The sequence below is a fragment of the Bos indicus genome, chromosome 25, assembly GCF_029378745.1.
Source record: "Bos indicus isolate NIAB-ARS_2022 breed Sahiwal x Tharparkar chromosome 25, NIAB-ARS_B.indTharparkar_mat_pri_1.0, whole genome shotgun sequence".
Lineage (NCBI taxonomy): Eukaryota > Metazoa > Chordata > Mammalia > Artiodactyla > Bovidae > Bos > Bos indicus.
Genome location: NC_091784.1, coordinates 36,862,760 through 36,880,782, shown reverse-complemented (window position 1 = coordinate 36,880,782; position 18,023 = coordinate 36,862,760). Strand labels below are relative to the sequence as shown.

At 55.7% G+C, this 18,023-nt stretch overlaps 1 protein-coding gene across 3 annotated transcripts; it reads left to right on the top strand.

Moving 5' to 3' along the window:
• Positions 1–8,361: 8,361 nt before the first annotated feature.
• SLC12A9 (solute carrier family 12 member 9) lies at positions 8,362–17,936 on the top strand. 3 transcript variants are annotated; one of them, XM_019987695.2, is made up of 14 exons: positions 8,362–8,495; positions 9,249–9,471; positions 9,685–9,819; positions 10,273–10,404; positions 11,034–11,342; positions 12,171–12,278; positions 12,397–12,508; positions 13,039–13,196; positions 13,295–13,377; positions 13,537–13,661; positions 13,815–14,007; positions 14,171–14,345; positions 14,572–14,718; positions 16,658–17,936. In XM_019987695.2, the coding sequence occupies exons 2-14, from the start codon at positions 9,291–9,293 to the stop codon at positions 17,542–17,544; spliced, it is 2,745 nt and encodes a 914-aa protein (XP_019843254.2). In that variant the 5' UTR covers positions 8,362–8,495; positions 9,249–9,290; the 3' UTR covers positions 17,545–17,936. The 3 variants fall into 3 exon arrangements, with proteins under 3 accessions (XP_019843254.2, XP_070636225.1, XP_070636224.1); XM_070780124.1 differs by lacking the exon at positions 9,249–9,471 and having other exon boundaries at positions 8,378–8,495; XM_070780123.1 differs by lacking the exon at positions 8,362–8,495 and having other exon boundaries at positions 8,507–9,471.
• The last annotated feature ends 87 nt before the right edge of the window (positions 17,937–18,023 follow it).

The window sequence follows — 18,023 nt, the reverse complement described above, 5'->3', positions numbered from 1 at the left end:
CTCAATGAGATTTTTATAAATTCTCAATAATGAAAGAAAAAAATTCAATCAGCCATACTAGAGAGAGAGAGAATAGAAAATAATAGAAAATCATAATATGACGAGGTGGTCATCTAACAGGACATGACAGAATTATAACGATGTGTTGGCAGTTATTAACTACAAATATTGTATTGTTTTTCTAGATTTTGTGATATTTATAGTATCTGTCATCTTAACATTGCAGCTGGTTGTGATTGCTCAATCTAAGTAAACTTTAACTTACACCTAATTTAATATTCATGGTTTTATTTTTGTTTTCTTAAAGCGGGTTCCCCCAAATTGTAAAAACATCAGGGCCCACAAAATCTGAATCCACTCCTTACATGACAACCACAAACCTTCCTGAACTCATCATATACAAAGTGGTAATAGACACGTGCTTTTATTAATGTAATTTATTAGTGACTGTGTATCTGCTTGTATGTGGCTCTAAGCTTCGTAAAAGGTTACATGTTGCGTTCACTTGAAGTCCCATGCAAGCCTCTCTCATAGTAGATGCTAATAAATATTTGTTGACTGTTTATCTTCTTATTTGTCTTTTTTTTGGTTTGTTTGTTTCCCTGGGTCTTCCTTGCCGTGAGTGGACTTTCTCTAGCTGCACTGCACAGCTTCTAGAACATGTGGGCTCAAGAGTTGCAGTGGGGGCTTAGTTGCCCCGTGGCATGGCATGTAGGATCCTAGTTCCCTGAACTGGGATCAAACTTGCATTGGAAGGTGGATTCCTAACCACTAGACCACCAGGGAAGACCCTGATCTTTAATTTACCCAATGCTTATTTTTAGAATAATCACTATGAAACAGGACTGGGGACACAATAGGATTCTCTACCTTCTAGGACTTAACAATCCAGAGGTAGAAATTGTCATAAAATCTCAACAGAACACAGGAGGCTATGTGTTGACCATAAAGGGTGGTAGGCAGAGAGTCCTATGGTATTATGGAGGAAGCACACGGAACCAACTGGCAGGTTCAAGGTGAGTTGTCTGGAGAAGACAACGCTGTCTGAATGAGTCCTGGAGGAGATTGGTGGGAAAGGTTGCTTTCAAGGCAGAAGGAGCAGCAAGTACAAAAGCATGGATGTGGTGAGATTGTTCTCAAGCTGTCAGTGTTCACGATGCCTGTTGTGGGGTGTCAGGGCAGTGACAATGGGTGAGCTGGAGGTGAGCAAGAACCAGTCTCCATCTTTATGGAACCTTCCAGGGGTGCACTTGTCCTGAGTACCTGGGGAGCTCAAGATTCTTTTTTAAAGAAAAACTTCTATTATCCTATTATATTGTAATTTCTTTCTTTCTTTTTCTTTTTTGGCTGAACCTCAAGGCAGTAACTTACCCAACCAGGGATCTGACCCGAGCTCCCTACAGTGGAAGTGGGGAGTCTTAACCACCCTGAATGCCAGCCAGGGAAGCCCGAGCCAGAAGCATTTTAGGCAAAGAAGTGACATCGTCAGATCAGTATAGAAAGTCCTTGCTTAGCTTGTACAACTTTGGAGAATAGATTGAAATGATCAAGACTGAAGGCAGAGAAACCACATGCAGTTCTTCAAATGACAGCGAGGGCTTGAACTGACATGGGTGAGTGTCTGTTTGTGTGTGTGTGAGGGTTGGAGTCAGGGAGGATTCAAAAGATGTCAGAGAACTAGAGTGGACAGGACCCTGGGAGAGGAGGAAAACTGACATCAAACATGGTTCAAGTTTCAGACTTGGGCAGCTTACTTCTGCATCTCTTCCCATCCTTCATGTTCCCTGGGGGATGGAAGACCAGATGAAGTAGGGATTTATTGTACCAGCATGCAGCCCTACTGCAAGCCTAGCCTTCAGCTCAGTTCAGTTGCTCAGTCGTGTCCAACTCTTTGTGACCCTTATGGACTGCAGCACACCAGGCTTCCCTGTCTGTTGATAACTCCTGGAGCCTGCTCAAATTCATGTCCATCGAGTTGGTGATGCCATCCAACCATCTCACCCTCTGTCGTCCCCTTCTCCTGCCTTTAATCTTTCCCAGCATCAGGGTCTTTTCCAATGAGTCAGTTCTTTGCATCAGGTGGCCAAAGTACTGGATCTTCAGCTTCAGCATCAGTCCTTCCAATGAATATTCAGGACTGATTTCCTTTAGGATTGACTGACTTGATCTCCTTGCTGCCCAAGGGACTCTCAAGGGCAATCTGGTAGGAGCTAGTAAAACGGAGACCATAGAGACAGGGATGGGGGCATGCTGGGCATATTGTTTCAGATCCCTGGGTACCTTCAGGCATCCGGGCCAGAAGTCAACTAGATCTGAGCTCATTGGGTCTGCAGCTCAGAGAGCTTTTTGGCTGGAGGACTGGTTTGGGAGTTATTGTCACATGACGGTGATGGAAACTGCTGGGGGTGGGAACGAGGGGTGTGGAGGAGGCTGCAGAGATTGAGAAGACTAAGGAAAGCTTTACTACCTACTTCCTCTTCTTTTTCCCCAAACATTATCGTATTTAAAACATAACAACCCCATTAGAGGGGCAGGATGGGCGTTATTATGGTATCCACTTTAAAAATGAGACAGGCTCAGAAGGTTAAGTGACTGTCCAATGCACTCAGCTAGTGGCCAGCAGGTGGGCCAGACTCCGCACTCAGCACCAGTATGGCCTTTCAGCCCCACCTCCAAGGACCTGGAGGACACCTGTGCCCTTTCTCTCCTTCCTCTCTCACCCAGGCCAGGCTGAGGGCACGCCTCTCTCTTGGTGGCCTTGGATGCTTTCCCTCCTGGAGCCCCTACTTCCCAGTAGCCGTTAATGATGGTGTAATTTACCCCCTAACATTCACCAGAGCCTTGCCCAGCCAGGCTCCAATCTTGGCTCTGGGGACAGAAGAAGGGGCCCTGAGCACTGAGTGGCAGGGAACTGCAACAGCCAGGACTGGGAGCAAGCATCAGTGCGAGCTGATCAGAAGGAAGGCCGGAGAAGGGTAGAGCTCAGCGCAGAGGCCAAGACTACCGGAGGCTACCAGCCGCCAAGGAGGTAGAGACAACGGAGACTAGGGGGCTGGGGGCCAGAGCATAAAGGGAGGGGTGGGGAGAGGTAATGGGAGGCTCATTGTCTCAGCAGGGGGAAGTCTTTTGTTTCCTCTCTTCCCTTGGCAGCCTGACAGGATATGAGGCCAAGCCCCCTCTCCATGCCAGCATCCCCCCACCCACTGGACAGGGCCCTTCCCATACCATTGTGTCCATGAAAGGGATGGGGGCAGGGGCATCGGCTCTAGGAGGGAATATAAGGACTCTGCGTGTCTGGGGGCTAGGCTACCAAAGCTCTGAAGAGACCAGAAGCCCCCGGGCTGGTTCCTGAGCTTGGCAGGGAAAGCTCTGTGGCTGGGGAGGAGCAGGAAGCCAGGCCAGGGTGGGGCCCTCACCGAGGGTAGCAGGTCGGGCCAGGGGGCGGTAGGCTGGGCCCCAAAGGAGATGACGCAGGGCTTCAGGCCTCTCCCAGCCCCCACCACTCCAGCCTAGGGGCCTCAGAGCTCACCTGAAATCCAGTGTTCCCCCCACCCTCTCCATTCCCTACGGCTGACATCACCCCCACCAGGGCTGCTGGGATCTGAGAGAGCCCAGCAAACTGCAGTGTCCTGCCTGGGCCTTGCATATCCACTTTCCGGGACTCCCTCCCTCCTTCCTCGAGATCCAAGAGTCTGGCCTCCTGCTGCGGTCCTCCTGGAACCCTGGAATTTCATCCCTCCCCTGCTCTCCCTCCTGGGTCATTTTGCTCCATCAGCTGTTCCTGCAGGAAGGGCGCCCTGTTCAGCCTCGCCTCTCTTCCCGAGCCTTTTGTTTGCCGGGTCTGCAGGAAATTGGAGGGGCGGTGGCCAAGGGCTCATCTGCCCCTGGGGCCTGGGGGAGGGTGGGGGTCGGGATTCACAAGACTTAATCCTGCGGAGCTCTCCGCGGGAGTAGGGAGGGTGGATCTCCGGTGAGGTAGCATTTATAGGGCCTGAACTCGGAGTGGGGCACCTGGAGGCGGGGATTGGGCGTCCTGTCTCCGAGGGGCGGTCCGGGTGTGTGTTCGGGGATCCCTAGAACTGGAGGCTGGATAGATACCCCTAGATGTCCTAACAGGTAGACCCGGGAGCCAACAGGAGGGGAGAAAAACCTAGATACTGAATCCCGCAACCACGTCCTAACACGTCTCGGATCCGGGAACCCCAAGCGGTAGGGAGACAGCGGGCAAGTCAGACAGAGCACTTTCTGAGGATTAGTTAATTCCTTTCTCCTTTAAAAATGGTGGGGAGGAAGATCAACACATACTCTCTGAATTCGCGCCTTCCCAGGACGCAACCGCAGACTAGGCGGCGACGCGGACGCTCTAGCGAGCCGGCACCCTCTCGTTGGTTGCCCTCTTCCCGAGGCCCCCTGGGCGCCGCCATCTTCCCGTCCGAGCGGGCGGGGCGGGGCCAATGCAATCACGTGAGGAGTAAGCCGTAGGTTTGAGATGGTTCCCCAAGCAGTCAGTGAATGGTGCTTGAGGGTCACTCGGGTGCCCGGGACTGTGAGAAGTACCGCAATCAGTACAGCGAAGCAAAGAGAAATTCCTGATTTGTGCAGCTTAACTTCCTATTGGGAGCTTAACTTTTTGTGGAGCTTAGCTTTACATTTCTCAGTGAACACGAGAAACCAGTAAACGACACGTATTAGATGGTGTTGAGCGCTATGAAGGGGAAAAAAAAAAAAAACAAAAACAGGACAGAAGAGGAAAATAGGAAAATGGGATAGGAAGGAAGGCGTAGTTCAATTTTTAAATGGGACTGGCAGAGAAGATTTCACTAAGAAGATAATATCTGAGTCCAGAAGACAAAGGAGACTCTTTGGGTGTGTGCTTATAGCGCCTTGTTGGGACCAGCCCAGAAGTCCTGGGGCAAGGTCAGGGGAGGTGAGGACGAGATGAAGATCCGGTAGGGCTTCATGAGTAAGGTACCCATGTGATATGTAGACGACTTCTGAGCTAAAGAGGTGCTGTTACTACATATGCCAAGGCAACAGGCATAAACTATGGTAGTGGGACTGTAGTCAGTGAATCAGGAGGTAGGTATGGTTACCTTAGGATGGGAGGATTGTCAAATGGCTCAAAAGCCTTTGACTTTTATTCTGAGGAAAATGGGAAACCATTGGACAGTTTTGAAAAGAGCAGCGTCCTGAACGGACACTTACTTTACTAGCATAACTAATCTGTTAAGAATAGACTGTAGTTGTTGCTCTGTCGCTCAATCGTGTCCGACTCTGCGACCCCATGGACTGCAGACTGCCAGGCTTTCCTGTCCTTCACTACTTCCTGGAGTTTGCTCACACTCATGTCCATTCAGTTGATGATGCCATCTAACCATCTCATCATCTGTTGCCCCTTCTCCTGCCTTCAGTCTTTCCCAGCACAAGGGTCTTTTCCAACTAGTCAGCTCTTTGCATCAGGTGGCCAATGTACTGGAACTTCAGCTTCAGCATCAGTCCTTCCAATGAATATTCAGGGTTAATTTCCTTTTTTTTCCCCAGGGTTGATTTCCTTTAGGATTGAGTGTAAGGGCTAGGGCAGAAGCAGGCATACCAGTTAGGGGGCTGTTGCAATAATGCAGACAAGAGATGATGGTGACCTGAACTAGTGTGGTATTTGCGGTTGGATACTGGTTGTATGTGAAAACTAACAGCCAAGGAAATTGTTATGGGTTGGATGTGGGTTGTGTGAGAGAGTATTTGAGCATAACCCCAAGGCTTTTGACCTGAGCAACTGGGGAAGTGGGACAACCACAAGAAGAGTGAGCTGTGGTCCAGCGTTGGATCTTGGACATGCCAAGTTTGAGTTGCCCATTTGATGTCCAGGCACAGGTGTTAGCATGTTCTTGGACATACATACAGTCCGAAGTTCAGAGTAGAGATCTGGGCTGGAGATACACCCTTTCGGCACTACTATAGAGGAGGTATTTCAAAAGAGGAGATTGGATGAGATCACCAAGGGAGTGGGTGTAAGTGGTTAAAAGAAGACTGTGGACTGAGCTTCTGGTGCTCAATGGAGCCTCTGATCAGTGGGGCCTCTTGGCTGTTCCTCCAACACCTAGGGGTGCTCCAGAGTTGAAATGAGAGGAGGAGGAGCCAGCAAAGGAGACTGAAGAGGATAGTTGCATTTACCAGGGCTGTGATTTTGCTGGAAGGTGTTATAAAGTGAGCGAGGGGTATGGCAATGCTTTTCACTGACTGTGAACTTTAAGCTGGGTAACAAGGGAACTGAGTGGAGGGCAGTGGGCAGAGGGCAGGATCAATGAATTGGGGGTCCAGTGAGGTGGAGGATTGCTGGGGTCAGGGCATGACAAGGACCCTCTTCTTCATCAAACTTCAGTCAGGTTCCTCTGAAACCTCTTCTGGACTTGGCCTCCACCTTGGCCCTCATCCTTCCTGGGCATGTCTAGCCCAGTTCAGAGAGAATCCATCCACCCTTCATAATTGATCACCCTGGCCTTCCTTCAGCAAGGATCTTGTTAAGCCTCTTTAGCTAGAATCCCCCTATGCTTGGTGCTTCCTCTTAGTAATTTTCCATTCACTGACCCCCTCATTCTGCTGGTTGGCTATAAATCCCCAGGTTTCTCTGCTCTGTTTGGAGTTGAGCACATTCTTTCTCCCCTCCTGTGTCTTGACACCTATTGCAGTAGCCCTGAATAAAGTCTTCCCTACTGTTTTAGTAAGTGTCAGATTAATATTTTCCCTCAATAGGCATAACTAGAAGTGATGGACTAAAAGAGGAAGGGGTCCAATTATTGGTAATGATAAAGTCTAGGCATAACCATTGGTGGGATGGAGAGTGAGATCTATGCAAAAGTCGAGTTAGGCACATGCCAGCCCAGAGTGTTGGAAGTCTTATCAATGCGGATATTGAAATCACCAAAAATTGTAATAGGAGGGGTGTGAGAGAGACCCTGGAGTCAAACTCCGTATTGTGGGTAGCAGGGATGACTGATGAAAATGCCACAGTTTACTGCTCATGAGACCGCTCCCTGGCAAAGCCACATTTGCACTGGCTTGAATCTCTTCCTCTCCTAGGGAAACGTTACAGCTAATTTACAGCCAAAGCCCAGTGGCAGGAAAAGCAGTGTTCATTTCCTGAGGCTCAAATGACAGTGTAACCACAAAGGCCTCTATGAAAGTTAGGAAATTATTACTGAAGTTCTCCAAGCTTCAATTTCCTATTGTGAAAAATGGAAATCATAGCAGGATCCACCTCACAAAGTGCTTATGCATATTTAATACAGTACGGTATGCAGATAGTTTATTGAGCATTTCAGTATTGTTCTCAAGTGCCTATTCAAGTTTATTGAACTTGCGCAGCAACCTTATGCAAGAGGGTTTATCTACAGTTGACGGATGGGATGTTGCCAGGTAGTGCCAATGTTGACCATACCTGTAAAGAGTTGAGGTGGGCAGTGGTGGTTTAGTCACTAAGTGGCGTCTGACTCTTGCAAGCCCACGGACTGCAGCTTGCCAGGCTTTTCTTGTCCATGGGATTTCCCCAGCAAGAATACTGGAGTGGGTTGCCATTTTCATCTACAGGGAATCTTCCATTTCTTTCTCCAGGGCATCTTCCCGTCCCAGGGATTGAATCCGCGTCTCTGTCTCCTGCATTGCAGGCGGATTCTATATCGCTGAGCCACCTGGGAAGGCCGTAAAGAGTTAGGAGGGGAATCCTGACTCCTGAAGGTTCACAAGTCCTGTAATCCCTGCTGGAGGGGGCAACCTTGCAGGGAACCACGAGAGCGGGTGGGGGACGAGACTGAACCAACCAAGGCCAGCGCCTCCAAGGCTCGCCCGGATCGGCAGCCAATGGCGCCCTCAGGTGGTGGAAGCGAGGAGAGCAGCCGGTGGGCTGGACCCGGCGCTAGGGGAGGGCGCCGCAGGGGTGAGGGCTGGGGCTGGAACCCGGTGCACTGGACGGGGATCCCGGAGGCTGGAAGAGGCGGACCCCTTAAGGCGTAGGCCGACAGGGCCCCGCCTTCCTAGCGGCGCACCTGGGCCAGGTGTCGTGGCCCCCCCACCTGCCGGAGGCCTTCCGCCGTCAGGACACGCCCCTTTCAGCGGCGTCACCGCCCAGCTCCGAGTGGGGTCCCGCCCACGCGGTGGGCGCTCGTTTGCACCAGGGTGATGGGTGCAGTGGGAGCTATGGCCAACACCGTGCCGGAGACGTGCGTCTGAGAGGCGACTCCTGGCAGCACCCAGTTCGCACGTGGGGCGGGGAGCCGCGCTGCTAGCGTGAGCCCACTGGGGCGGGGCTTCCACCGGGCGCGCCCACGGGGCGGGGCCGGGCTCGGGGACCAATGGGGCGCGTGTGTGCTGGTCGGGGGCAGGCTCCAGGCCTGGCATCCCGGTAGCCGCAGCTGTCTTTTCCGGCACCCGCGCCCCCTCAGCCAGTAGCAGACCCCTCCCGCTCTCGGGGATCACCCCCGAGCGGCTGCGTCCTCCAGTGGGTGAGTGAGCGCGCTGCCACACCCGGGCTGTGAGGGTGCGCCTGGCCGGGGAGAAGCGAATCTCGGCCCGCTCCAACCCGCCCCGGGGAGAAAGTGGGAAGGAACCGGTGCAGGAAAGAGGACCACCTCGTGTGGCCGGCCGATGATGTTTTTGTTTTGGTCGTCGGGGAGTGGCGGGGTCGGTAGAGTTTGGGGGATGCCTTGTGTAGGTGGGAGGAATCTGGTGAGGTTAAAGAGAGAGGAGGCTGTCTGAGATGGGCTGAGGGAAGAGGGTTGATGGAGGGCGGGGCTTTGGAAGATTGAGAAGTTTCCTATTGCCCGGGGATGAGGTGATTGCATGGAGGATCTTGGGGGGCGGCCAGGACCCCGGAGGAACGGGTCAGGAGGGCCTCCTGTCCATAACTCACTTCCCCTTTGAGGGATTTGCTTCCTCTTGTGCTGCTAGTTAAGAAGGTGGAAGATCTTTGCACCTTTCCAGAGCCGCTGCCATCCCTCCTCTCAGGGATATGGGGAAGGGGTGGCCCCAGGAGCTGGGAGGGGCCTTCCTACCCAGTCCTGAGACTTGGAGCCTACCATTGGTGGGGCAGTGGCCAGGATCAGCCTGCCCCCCACCCCCATTAACTCTTGGAGTTGCTGGTGAGCGTGAATGTGAGTGTGTGTGTGTTTCCTTTTGGAGGAAGTTTCTGGGTGTTTGATTAGAGGTGTTTTGTGGGGTCTCCACAGAGCTGCTTCCACTCAGCAAACTCTTTGCAGGCCTTGTAACCCGTTGGTGGCTTCCTCTGCCCGCTCTTGACCATGGCCAGTGAGAACTCTCCTCTGCTGGCCTACCGGCTCCTGGGGGAGGAGGGGGTTTCCTTCCCTGCCAATGGGGCCGGAGGTCCTGGAGGGGCACCGGCCCGGAAACTCTCCACCTTCCTGGGTGTGGTGGTGCCCACAGTCCTGTCCATGTTCAGTATAGTGGTTTTCTTGAGGATTGGTGAGTTGGCGCTGGTTTACTCAAGGGTGGGACTGGAATGAGGTTGGGGAAGGGCCCTGGGAGAAGCTGGTGAATGAAGGGCTTGGGGGAGGGGCCCCCAGTGGCCTTGGGCTTAGCTCTGCCCTGAGGTAACTGATGACCTCAGGGTGGGAGGGATGGGAGGGGCAGGAGGGGTGAACCGCCGTCTGACCTGCTTTGCCACTCCTGTCCCAGGATTTGTGGTGGGTCATGCTGGTCTGCTTCAGGCTTTGGCCATGCTCCTGGTTGCCTACGTCATCCTGGCCCTCACCGTGCTCTCCGTCTGTGCCATCGCCACCAACGGAGCTGTGCGAGGGGGCGGAGCCTACTGTATCCTCAACCTGGGTGGACGGTGGTCTGGGCTCTTCTGTCTTGTGGAGGGAGGAGAGGGCCCCTCCCTGCGTCTCCTGGAGGGCAGGCCAGTTCTAATGAACATCCAGTGGACAGGTTGGTATGGAGAAGGTCACCAGCGTGGCCTTACACGGTAGAGCCACCATTGTCGAGTCCACCAGGTGTCTCTGTGGCTGCCATTTTGGTTCTAACAGTCCTGTCAGATAGTCTTCATCTTATGAGCAAGGACATTCAAGAGTGCTAGTGACTTGGACAAAGCCACGTGGCTTGGGAGTGGCCGCACTGGGACATACCACCTCTGGGAACAGTCCCGTGTGTTCAGGGAGACAAGGCCTGGAGGGCCAGCTGCACGGTGCTTTGTGCCTGGGCCCTGCCTCCCATTCCGATTCAGTTTCTTTTCCCTTAACACTCACCCACTACTTCCACTTTCAGTCATGATCAGTCGGACTCTGGGGCCTGAGGTTGGCGGCAGCATCGGCCTGATGTTCTACCTGGCTAACGTCTGTGGCTGCGCCGTCTCCCTGCTGGGGCTGGTGGAGGCCATACTTGACGTCTTCGGGGCTGGTCTGTGCACCCCACTCTGGTCTGGGTGGCCCCGAGGATTTGCAGGGTCAGGCATTCTGGGATCACAGCAGGGGGAGAAGCCCTCTCCTGGAACAGACGCACTTTCTTGAGTGCCTGCTGTGTGCCCAGCCTCGTGCAGACATCCTAGAGAATGTCCTGGCCCACGAGGAGCTCACCATCTAGTCGGGGGTGGGGGTGGGGGAGGGCAGGGTGACACTCTGAAAATTGACAAAGCAAGATTGCTGGTACCCCCATGGAGGGCTAGGATGCTGGAATGCAGTTGGGTGAAGTGTTAGTCTCTCAGTCATGTCTGACTCTTTGCGACCCGGTGGACTGTAGCTGCCAGGTTCCTCTGTCCATGGGGATTCTCCAGGCAAGAATTCTAGAGAGGGTTGCCATGCCCTCCCCAGGGGATCTTCCTGACCCAGGGATTGAACTTGGGTCTCTTTCATTACAGGTGGATTCGTTACCGTCTGAGCCACCAGGGGGAGTCCAGCTGGGTGGGGGAGTGGGAAAGATGGCCTTTCTGAGGACAAGTGGGCCAAAGATGGGGTCTCTGCCTGCTCTGAGTCATGACTGGGGTCCCTCCTTGGAGGCGTGGCCATCTAACTGTTCTTTCCTCTCTGCAGATGCCTCAGGGTCCAGTGGCCTCCGGGTCCTGCCCCAGGGCTACGGCTGGAGCCTGCTCTACGGTTCCCTGCTGCTGGGCCTGGTGGGCGGGGTCTGTACCCTGGGGGCCGGCCTCTATGCCCGGGCCTCCTTCCTCACATTCCTGCTGGTCTCTGGTTCCCTGGCCTCCGTGCTGGTCAGCTTTGTGGCTGTGGGGCCCAGGGACATCCCGTTGGCCCCTCGGCCTGGCCCCAATGGCTCCTCCCTGCCGCCCCAGGTCGGCCACTTCACTGGCTTCAACAGCAGCACCCTGAAGGCTAATCTGGATGGTGAGCTGGGTGCGGGGGTGCTGGGGGTTCTCTGGGCGAGGGGTGAGCCCGTGGTGGGGGTGGCTTGGAATCTCTGGATGAGAACAGATGTCAGAGATCATCAGTGGTGAGAGACTGGACCTGGAGCAGGGCAGGTTGATTAGAATCTGTTGGGCACCTGTTGGCCGCTTTGTGTTTGGCCCAGCAAGAATGACCACGAGACAGTCTCTGCCTTAGAGGAACTTGTTTAATCAGAGAGATAAGATGTACATTCAGGAAACAAATTGCATATTAGGATGGGGTATAATTTAAGGAGATAAGAATCATAGAGGAGTCCAGAGGAGGGAGACCTGGGTATGAGCTGGGTGGGGAGGGGGTCGGGAAAGCTGGTAGAGCTAGAAGTGGCCTGAATGGGGCTGGGAAATTCATTGTTGTTTGTTTTGCTGTGCTGGGTCTTACTTGTGGCATGTGAGATCTAGTTCCTTGACCAAGGATTGAATCCAGGCTCCCTGTATTGGGAGCTTGGAGTCCTAGCCACTGGACCAGCAGGGAAATCCCAGGGGTTGGAAAACTCAGATAGGAGGGCGAGGGAAGGCAGCTAGGAAAGAGCGTGGATGAAGGTGTGGAGGGAAGAACAGAGGTGCATGGGGGAGAAGGAGGAGATGAAGTCAGTTGAGCCCAGGCCAGAGACGGGGGTCAGAGCTGGGGTCTTGGCGAGCTGGTCAGGGTGGTGGGGAGGCAAGGGGTGTGTTTTAGAATAGGAGGGGAGGGAGGCGGGGCCAAAACGCCTGGATCCCTAGGAGGGATGCTGACACCCTTTCGTCCCTGGGAATGATCCCTCCTCCTCAGCCGGCTACGCCAAGGACTACACCACGGGGGCCATGATGACCTTTGCCAGCGTCTTTGCTGTTCTTTTTAACGGCTGCACGGGCATCATGGCTGGGGCCAACATGTCAGGTGAGCGTCCCTGGGGGAGGGGGCTGCCTTGCCACCTGGTGCCCCTCCAAGGTGCTGTGGGGGCTCAGGGATGTGGGGGCTGGTGGAGGACCCTCCCCCTCTGCTCCCTTCCCTCCAGGGGAGCTGAAAGACCCCAGCCGGGCCATTCCTCTGGGCACGATTGTTGCTGTTGCCTATACTTTCTTCATCTACATCCTGCTTTTCTTCCTCTCCAGCTTCACGTGTGACAGGTGCCTGGGCACGGGGTGGAGTGGGGTGTGGGAACGGAGTTGTCACACCTGGTTCACCAAATGAAGCGCTGGCTGGGAGTGGGGGTGGGAGATGCCTACATGGTTGAGGCGTGTGGAAACTGGGCAGTGAGTCGGAGCTGATGCCTGAAATGGGGAGGGCTGGCGCCATGGTAAGGACCCACCGGAAGCCAGCATTTGCTTCCTGCCTGGTGCTGCTGTCAGCACGTGGCCTGGGGGTGGGGCTTGCCAGTCAATTCGTGGCTCTATGAATATGTGGCCTCTTGTGCCTATGCCTTTGGGAACGTCCACCCTGTGATGAAATCCACAGCAGCCCAATGACAACCAGTAGAACGCCCAGTCTGACCCCCAGGCCCACTCCGTCTATCAGTATGATTCTTGAGGTCAGGGCTGGGGTCAGTCCAGAACACCCAGCGCTGAACCCGCCCAGTGTTGAGAGCACTGTTCTCACCAGGTCCCTGGGGGTGGACACACCTTGATTTCCGGCCTCCTCCTCCTCTCCGTGCCTGTAGGGTGCTGCTGCAGGAGGACTATGGCTTCTTCCGAGCCATCAGCCTGTGGCCCCCGCTGGTGCTGGTCGGGATCTACGCCACGTCACTCTCCGCCTCCATGAGCTCCCTCATTGGCGCCTCCCGCATCCTCCATGCCCTGGCCCAGGATGACCTCTTCGGTGGGTTTCCCCTGCCTGGTTGCACCTTCCCGCGCCTGTCTCTGTCCCTTGCTCGCCCCAGGCTCACTTTTCTGCCTCCCGCCTTTCTGTTTGCACAGGAGTGATCCTGGCGCCGGCCAAGGTGGTATCCCGAGGGGGGAACCCCTGGGGGGCTGTGCTGTATTCCTGGGGCCTCGTGCAGGTAAGCCTGTCTCCTCGAGCTGCCCTCGCCCTCAGCCCCTCCGGTTACACTCCTGGGAGTTGTTGGGCATGCACGCGGGCAGACGTACCCGAGGAGGCAGGATGTGCTGGCCTTTGATGGGGGTGGGAACGAGCGCCCAGCCTTTTGGTCCTCGTCCAGCTGGTGCTCCTGGCCGGAAAGCTGAACACGCTGGCCGCCGTGGTCACCGTCTTCTACTTGGTGGCCTACGCTGCCGTGGACTTGTCCTGCCTGAGCCTGGAGTGGGCCTCTGCCCCCAACTTCCGGTGAGAGAAGGAGCCGCCTGTGTCCCCAGAGGAAGGGTGGGAGTAACAACGGCGGAAAGGCCTGGGACCAAGTGCGAGATTTTGGGCGGGAGCGGAGGTGATGATGTGATTTCGGGCTGTCTCGAGCGCTCTTCTTTCTCTGTCGGCCCTCAGCCCCACCTTCAACCTCTTCTCCTGGCACACCTGCTTGCTGGGGGTGGCCTCCTGCCTGCTCATGATGTTCCTCATCAGCCCCGGGGCCGCCGGCGGCTCCCTGCTCCTCATGGGCCTGCTTTCTGCCCTGCTCACGGCTCGAGGAGGGCCCAGCAGCTGGGGCTACGTCAGCCAGGCCCTGCTTTTCCACCAGGTCCAGGGAGCTGGCAGGGGGAGCGCAGGGCCGGTTGGGGGAGGGAAGAGGCGGGTTGGGAACACCCCTGCTCCGGGGAGACCTCGGGTTGATTCCCATCCCAGGTGATGGATGAGGGCCATCTGCCAGAGCCCTTCCTCCCCCCACCTCCCCTTGACCCCAGGTGCGGAAGTACCTGCTCCGGCTGGACGTCCGGAAGGACCACGTGAAGTTCTGGCGGCCGCAGCTGCTGCTTCTGGTGGGGAACCCCCGGGGCGCCCTGCCTCTGCTGCGATTGGCCAACCAGCTCAAGAAAGGGGGTCTCTACGTGCTGGGCCATGTCACCCTGGGAGACCTCGGTCAGTTGCCCTCCACTCGTACCACCCCCCCACATCTCTCTCTCCCTCTGGTTCCCAGACGCTCTTCGTGTTCTTGGTGTCCCGAGACCTCTTGCAGTCTTCCCAGATGGCCCTTCCTACCAGCCACGTCCCTGCCCAGACCCTTCTTTTCTGCCCATGTGGGATCTGGACTTGAGGAGAAAGTACACGAGTCTGGCCCGCATGTGTCTGCCTGCCTTCTCTGCAGACTCTCTGCCCTCGGATCCTGTGCAGCCGCAGTACGGGGCATGGCTGAGCCTGGTGGACCGGGCCCAAGTGAAGGCCTTTGTGGATCTCACCCTCTCACCCTCCGTGCGCCAGGGAGCTCAGCACTTGCTGCGGATCTCCGGTCTTGGTGAGCTGCCCTCGGCCCCCTCTGTGGCCCCTCTCAGTCTCTGCTCCCCTCCCCGCCAAGAGTAAACCACAGATTGCAGACTCCGAAAGGAACCCACCGTCTCGTGCAGACAGGACTTGATTCTCAAAGATAAAAGACAGTGTGTGAGGAGGTCTCTGAGGAGCTGCCTTAGGACTAGAGATGGAAGGACATGGCTTTTTTGGTTTCTTTCTGACCCATGATTGGAGCACAGGCACTGAAGAGCATGTTGTTTTCCTGGGCACAGCGGGAGAAGGATTTGAGGCTAGGTGTTGCCCCCATCAAAATCCAGGGCAGATGCTTTCTAACCACTGGAGTTCAGAAAGAGGAAGACCGTGGTCACTGATGTGGTGGACAAGGTTTTGTGATGAGATAGTATCTCAGCTGAGACTTGAGCAGAGAAGGGGGAAGTGATGTAACTAACGAGGCCCCCAGACACTATAAAGAGCCAAGGGTGGCAGGGGAGTGGCGGATGCTCTCGGATGGAGTGGAATGTTCCTGGCTTTGTGACCGTGTCCTCTGGCCCAGCACCCCACCTTCCTCCAAACCCCTGATGAGCCGCCTCCTCCTTTCTGTCTCAGGATTAACGTTTGCGCCCTCCCTGAGTGCATGCTTCCTGCCCCGTTATAGTCTGGCTAAAGTTCAGCTGTTGGACATTGCCCTGCTCGTTTGGTTGGTTTCAATGAGAACCCTGGAAAATGCTCAGAATGGGGTGGGACTAGTTTAATTTGCAAGATTGGTTGGAGTTCCCACCTGGTAAGGAGTTCTAGGGGTGTTAGCAAGCCTTATCAGATAGTATCAGATAGACCCTGCAGCATCTCCTCCAGTCCCATCTTTTGTGGGGGAGGCCGGACCTAGAGACCACACCTTTCATGCAGTTCATCCCGCTGAAAATAACTCACATAAAAAGGGAAAGGTTTTCTTTAAGCAGTCAGTTCCCCAGCAAGGAGAATTTGACTTACTGATAGATTCTGAGTAAACCATTTGCCCCTTGAGAATGGGTCTTAGAAGAGGTCTGAGTCTTCTTGTAAACCCAACCCTGCCACAGGGGAAACGATCCCATTCCATATTGGTTGTTCAGACGCTAAAGCCCAGGAGCTGTCAGCAGGGACTGGGGGCTTTGTGGTTGGCCACCCCCCACTTAGTGGCTAAGAGAACAGGCTCTGGTGCCCAAGACATCATGGTCACTGCTGGCCCCAGAGTCTACCAGCCATGAGCCTTTGGGCTAGCGACTTCACCACTCTGGGTCTCAGGTTCCTTATCTGTAAGAGAGGGTGAGTAATCCTCTCTACCTCATAGTGTTGCTTCAGGGCTCTGATGAGTTAAAAATATGAAGTGCTTTCAACAGGATGGGGCCCCTGGTCAGTGTCCAGGTGGTAAGCTCACTGGGGGCCGTGCTTTGGACAGGCCATCATTAGGACTCTGCAGTCCTAGAAACGGATTGTGCAGCCCCCCTGTCCTGAGCTTTCATCCTCCGCGAGCAGGGTCTAAGCGTTATCTCCCTGGGAGTTGAGCCCATGAGCTTGGTTAATCGGGGGGTCCCATCTGCCAGTGGAGTCAGGCTTACCTCCTATCATGAAAAGGTGTGCGGCTTGAAGCCCGGAATGGATGCATCCTACTGCCATGGACCGGAAGTGCTCCTTAGTTAAAGCAAGCTTTAGGGCGCACTTTGCCGATTTAGGTGGGGGAGATTAGTCACGGAGATAAATCAACGCATGTAAAAGTGTTTGGGAACACGGAAAGTCATTATGCAAATGTGCGTAATGTGGCCTTAAGAGGCCAAGCACAGTGCACACGTCATGCCTGATGGCTGACACACGGCACTGTCAGCGTGGGAGTGGGTGCCCGTTGGTGCGCTGTGAGCTCAGCCCACCCGTCTAACTCCCCTGGGTTCCTTCCCCCTTACCTCTCTGCTCCCCAGGTGGCATGAAGCCCAACACGCTGGTCCTGGGTTTCTATGATGATGCTGCACCCCAGGATCACTTCCTGACTGACCCGGCTTTCTCTGAGCCTGCGGATGGCACCCAAGAGGCTGGGGCCCCGGCCCTGAGCACCCTGTTCCCTCCACCCCGGGCTCCTGGGAGCCCCCGGGCTCTCAGTCCCCAGGACTACGTGGCTACCGTGGCAGACGCCCTGAAGATGAACAAGAACGTGGTCCTGGCCCGGGCCTGTGGGGCCCTGCCCCCCGAGCGGCTGAGCCGGGGGTCTGGGGGCACCTCCCAGCCGCACCACGTGGACGTGTGGCCCCTCAACCTGCTGCGGCCGCGGGGCGGGCCCGGCTACGTGGACGTGTGCGGCCTCTTCCTGCTGCAGATGGCTACCATCTTGGGCATGGTGCCTGCCTGGCACAGTGCCCGCCTCCGGATCTTCTTGTGCTTGGGGCCTCGGGAGGCCCCGGGGGCAGCCGAGGGGCGGCTGCGGGCACTGCTGAGCCAGTTGAGGATCCGGGCCGAGGTGCGGGAGGTGGTGTGGGGCGAGGGGGCTGCCTCCGAGGAGCCGGAGGAGGAGGAGGAAGGGGACTTTGTGAACGGCAGGCGGGGAGACGCTGAGGCAGAGGCCCTGGCATGCAGCGCCAACGCCCTGGTTCGGGCCCAGCAGGGGCGTGGTAGAGGAGGGCCTGGTGGGCCTGAGGAAGGGGATGGCGAGGTGGGGCCCGCCACCGCCCTCACCTTCTTGTACCTGCCGCGGCCGCCTGCTGATTCTGCCCGCTACCTGCGCTACCTGGGGCTCCTGGAAATTCTGAGCCGCGATCTGGGCCCCACGCTGCTCATTCACGGTGTCACCCCTGTCACTTGCACTGATCTCTGATGCCCACGCCAAGCAGAGAGAGTGTCCAGGTCCTGTGGCCCACCTTGAGTGTAGGGTGAGAAGGGGAAGGGCTGCCGCTTGCCAGCCTCGCACGTGGGACTCGGCCCCTGGTGGACGTCGTACTAGGGCATCCTGGTCTCCTAGCCTCGGGTACAGTTACTAACGCAGGGCAGCTGTCCCCACCACCTTCCCGGGGAAGGAGTCCACGGCCCTCCCTGCGGGCCTCCCTGCCTTCACCCGTGCCTTGACGGGGGCTGGGTCTCCACTTGTGACTCTAGGCTACCTCAGTCTCCCCCGCCCCAACAGACCCCCCTGGACCCCTGAGGTTGTGATGTTTTTGTTCTGTTTTATTTTTCTAACTGCTCAACGTGAATAAAAGATCAAAACACTAAGTGCCGGCTGAGCATTTCTGGAAGGAGGGGGGTGGTACGTGGGATGGATGGAAAGAGGGAGAAATCTGTATGGGGGATGGGGACAGA

Bases quoted from the DNA above. Each gene is read 5' to 3' on its own strand.
- SLC12A9 (XM_019987695.2), top strand. From the start codon at position 9,291: ATGGCCAGTGAGAACTCTCCTCTGCTGGCCTACCGGCTCCTGGGGGAG. The intron at 12,509-13,038 runs GTGCCTGGGCAC...CCGTGCCTGTAG, and splicing joins TCCAGCTTCACGTGTGACAG to GGTGCTGCTGCAGGAGGACT. The intron at 13,378-13,536 runs GTAAGCCTGTCT...GTCCTCGTCCAG, and splicing joins ATTCCTGGGGCCTCGTGCAG to CTGGTGCTCCTGGCCGGAAA.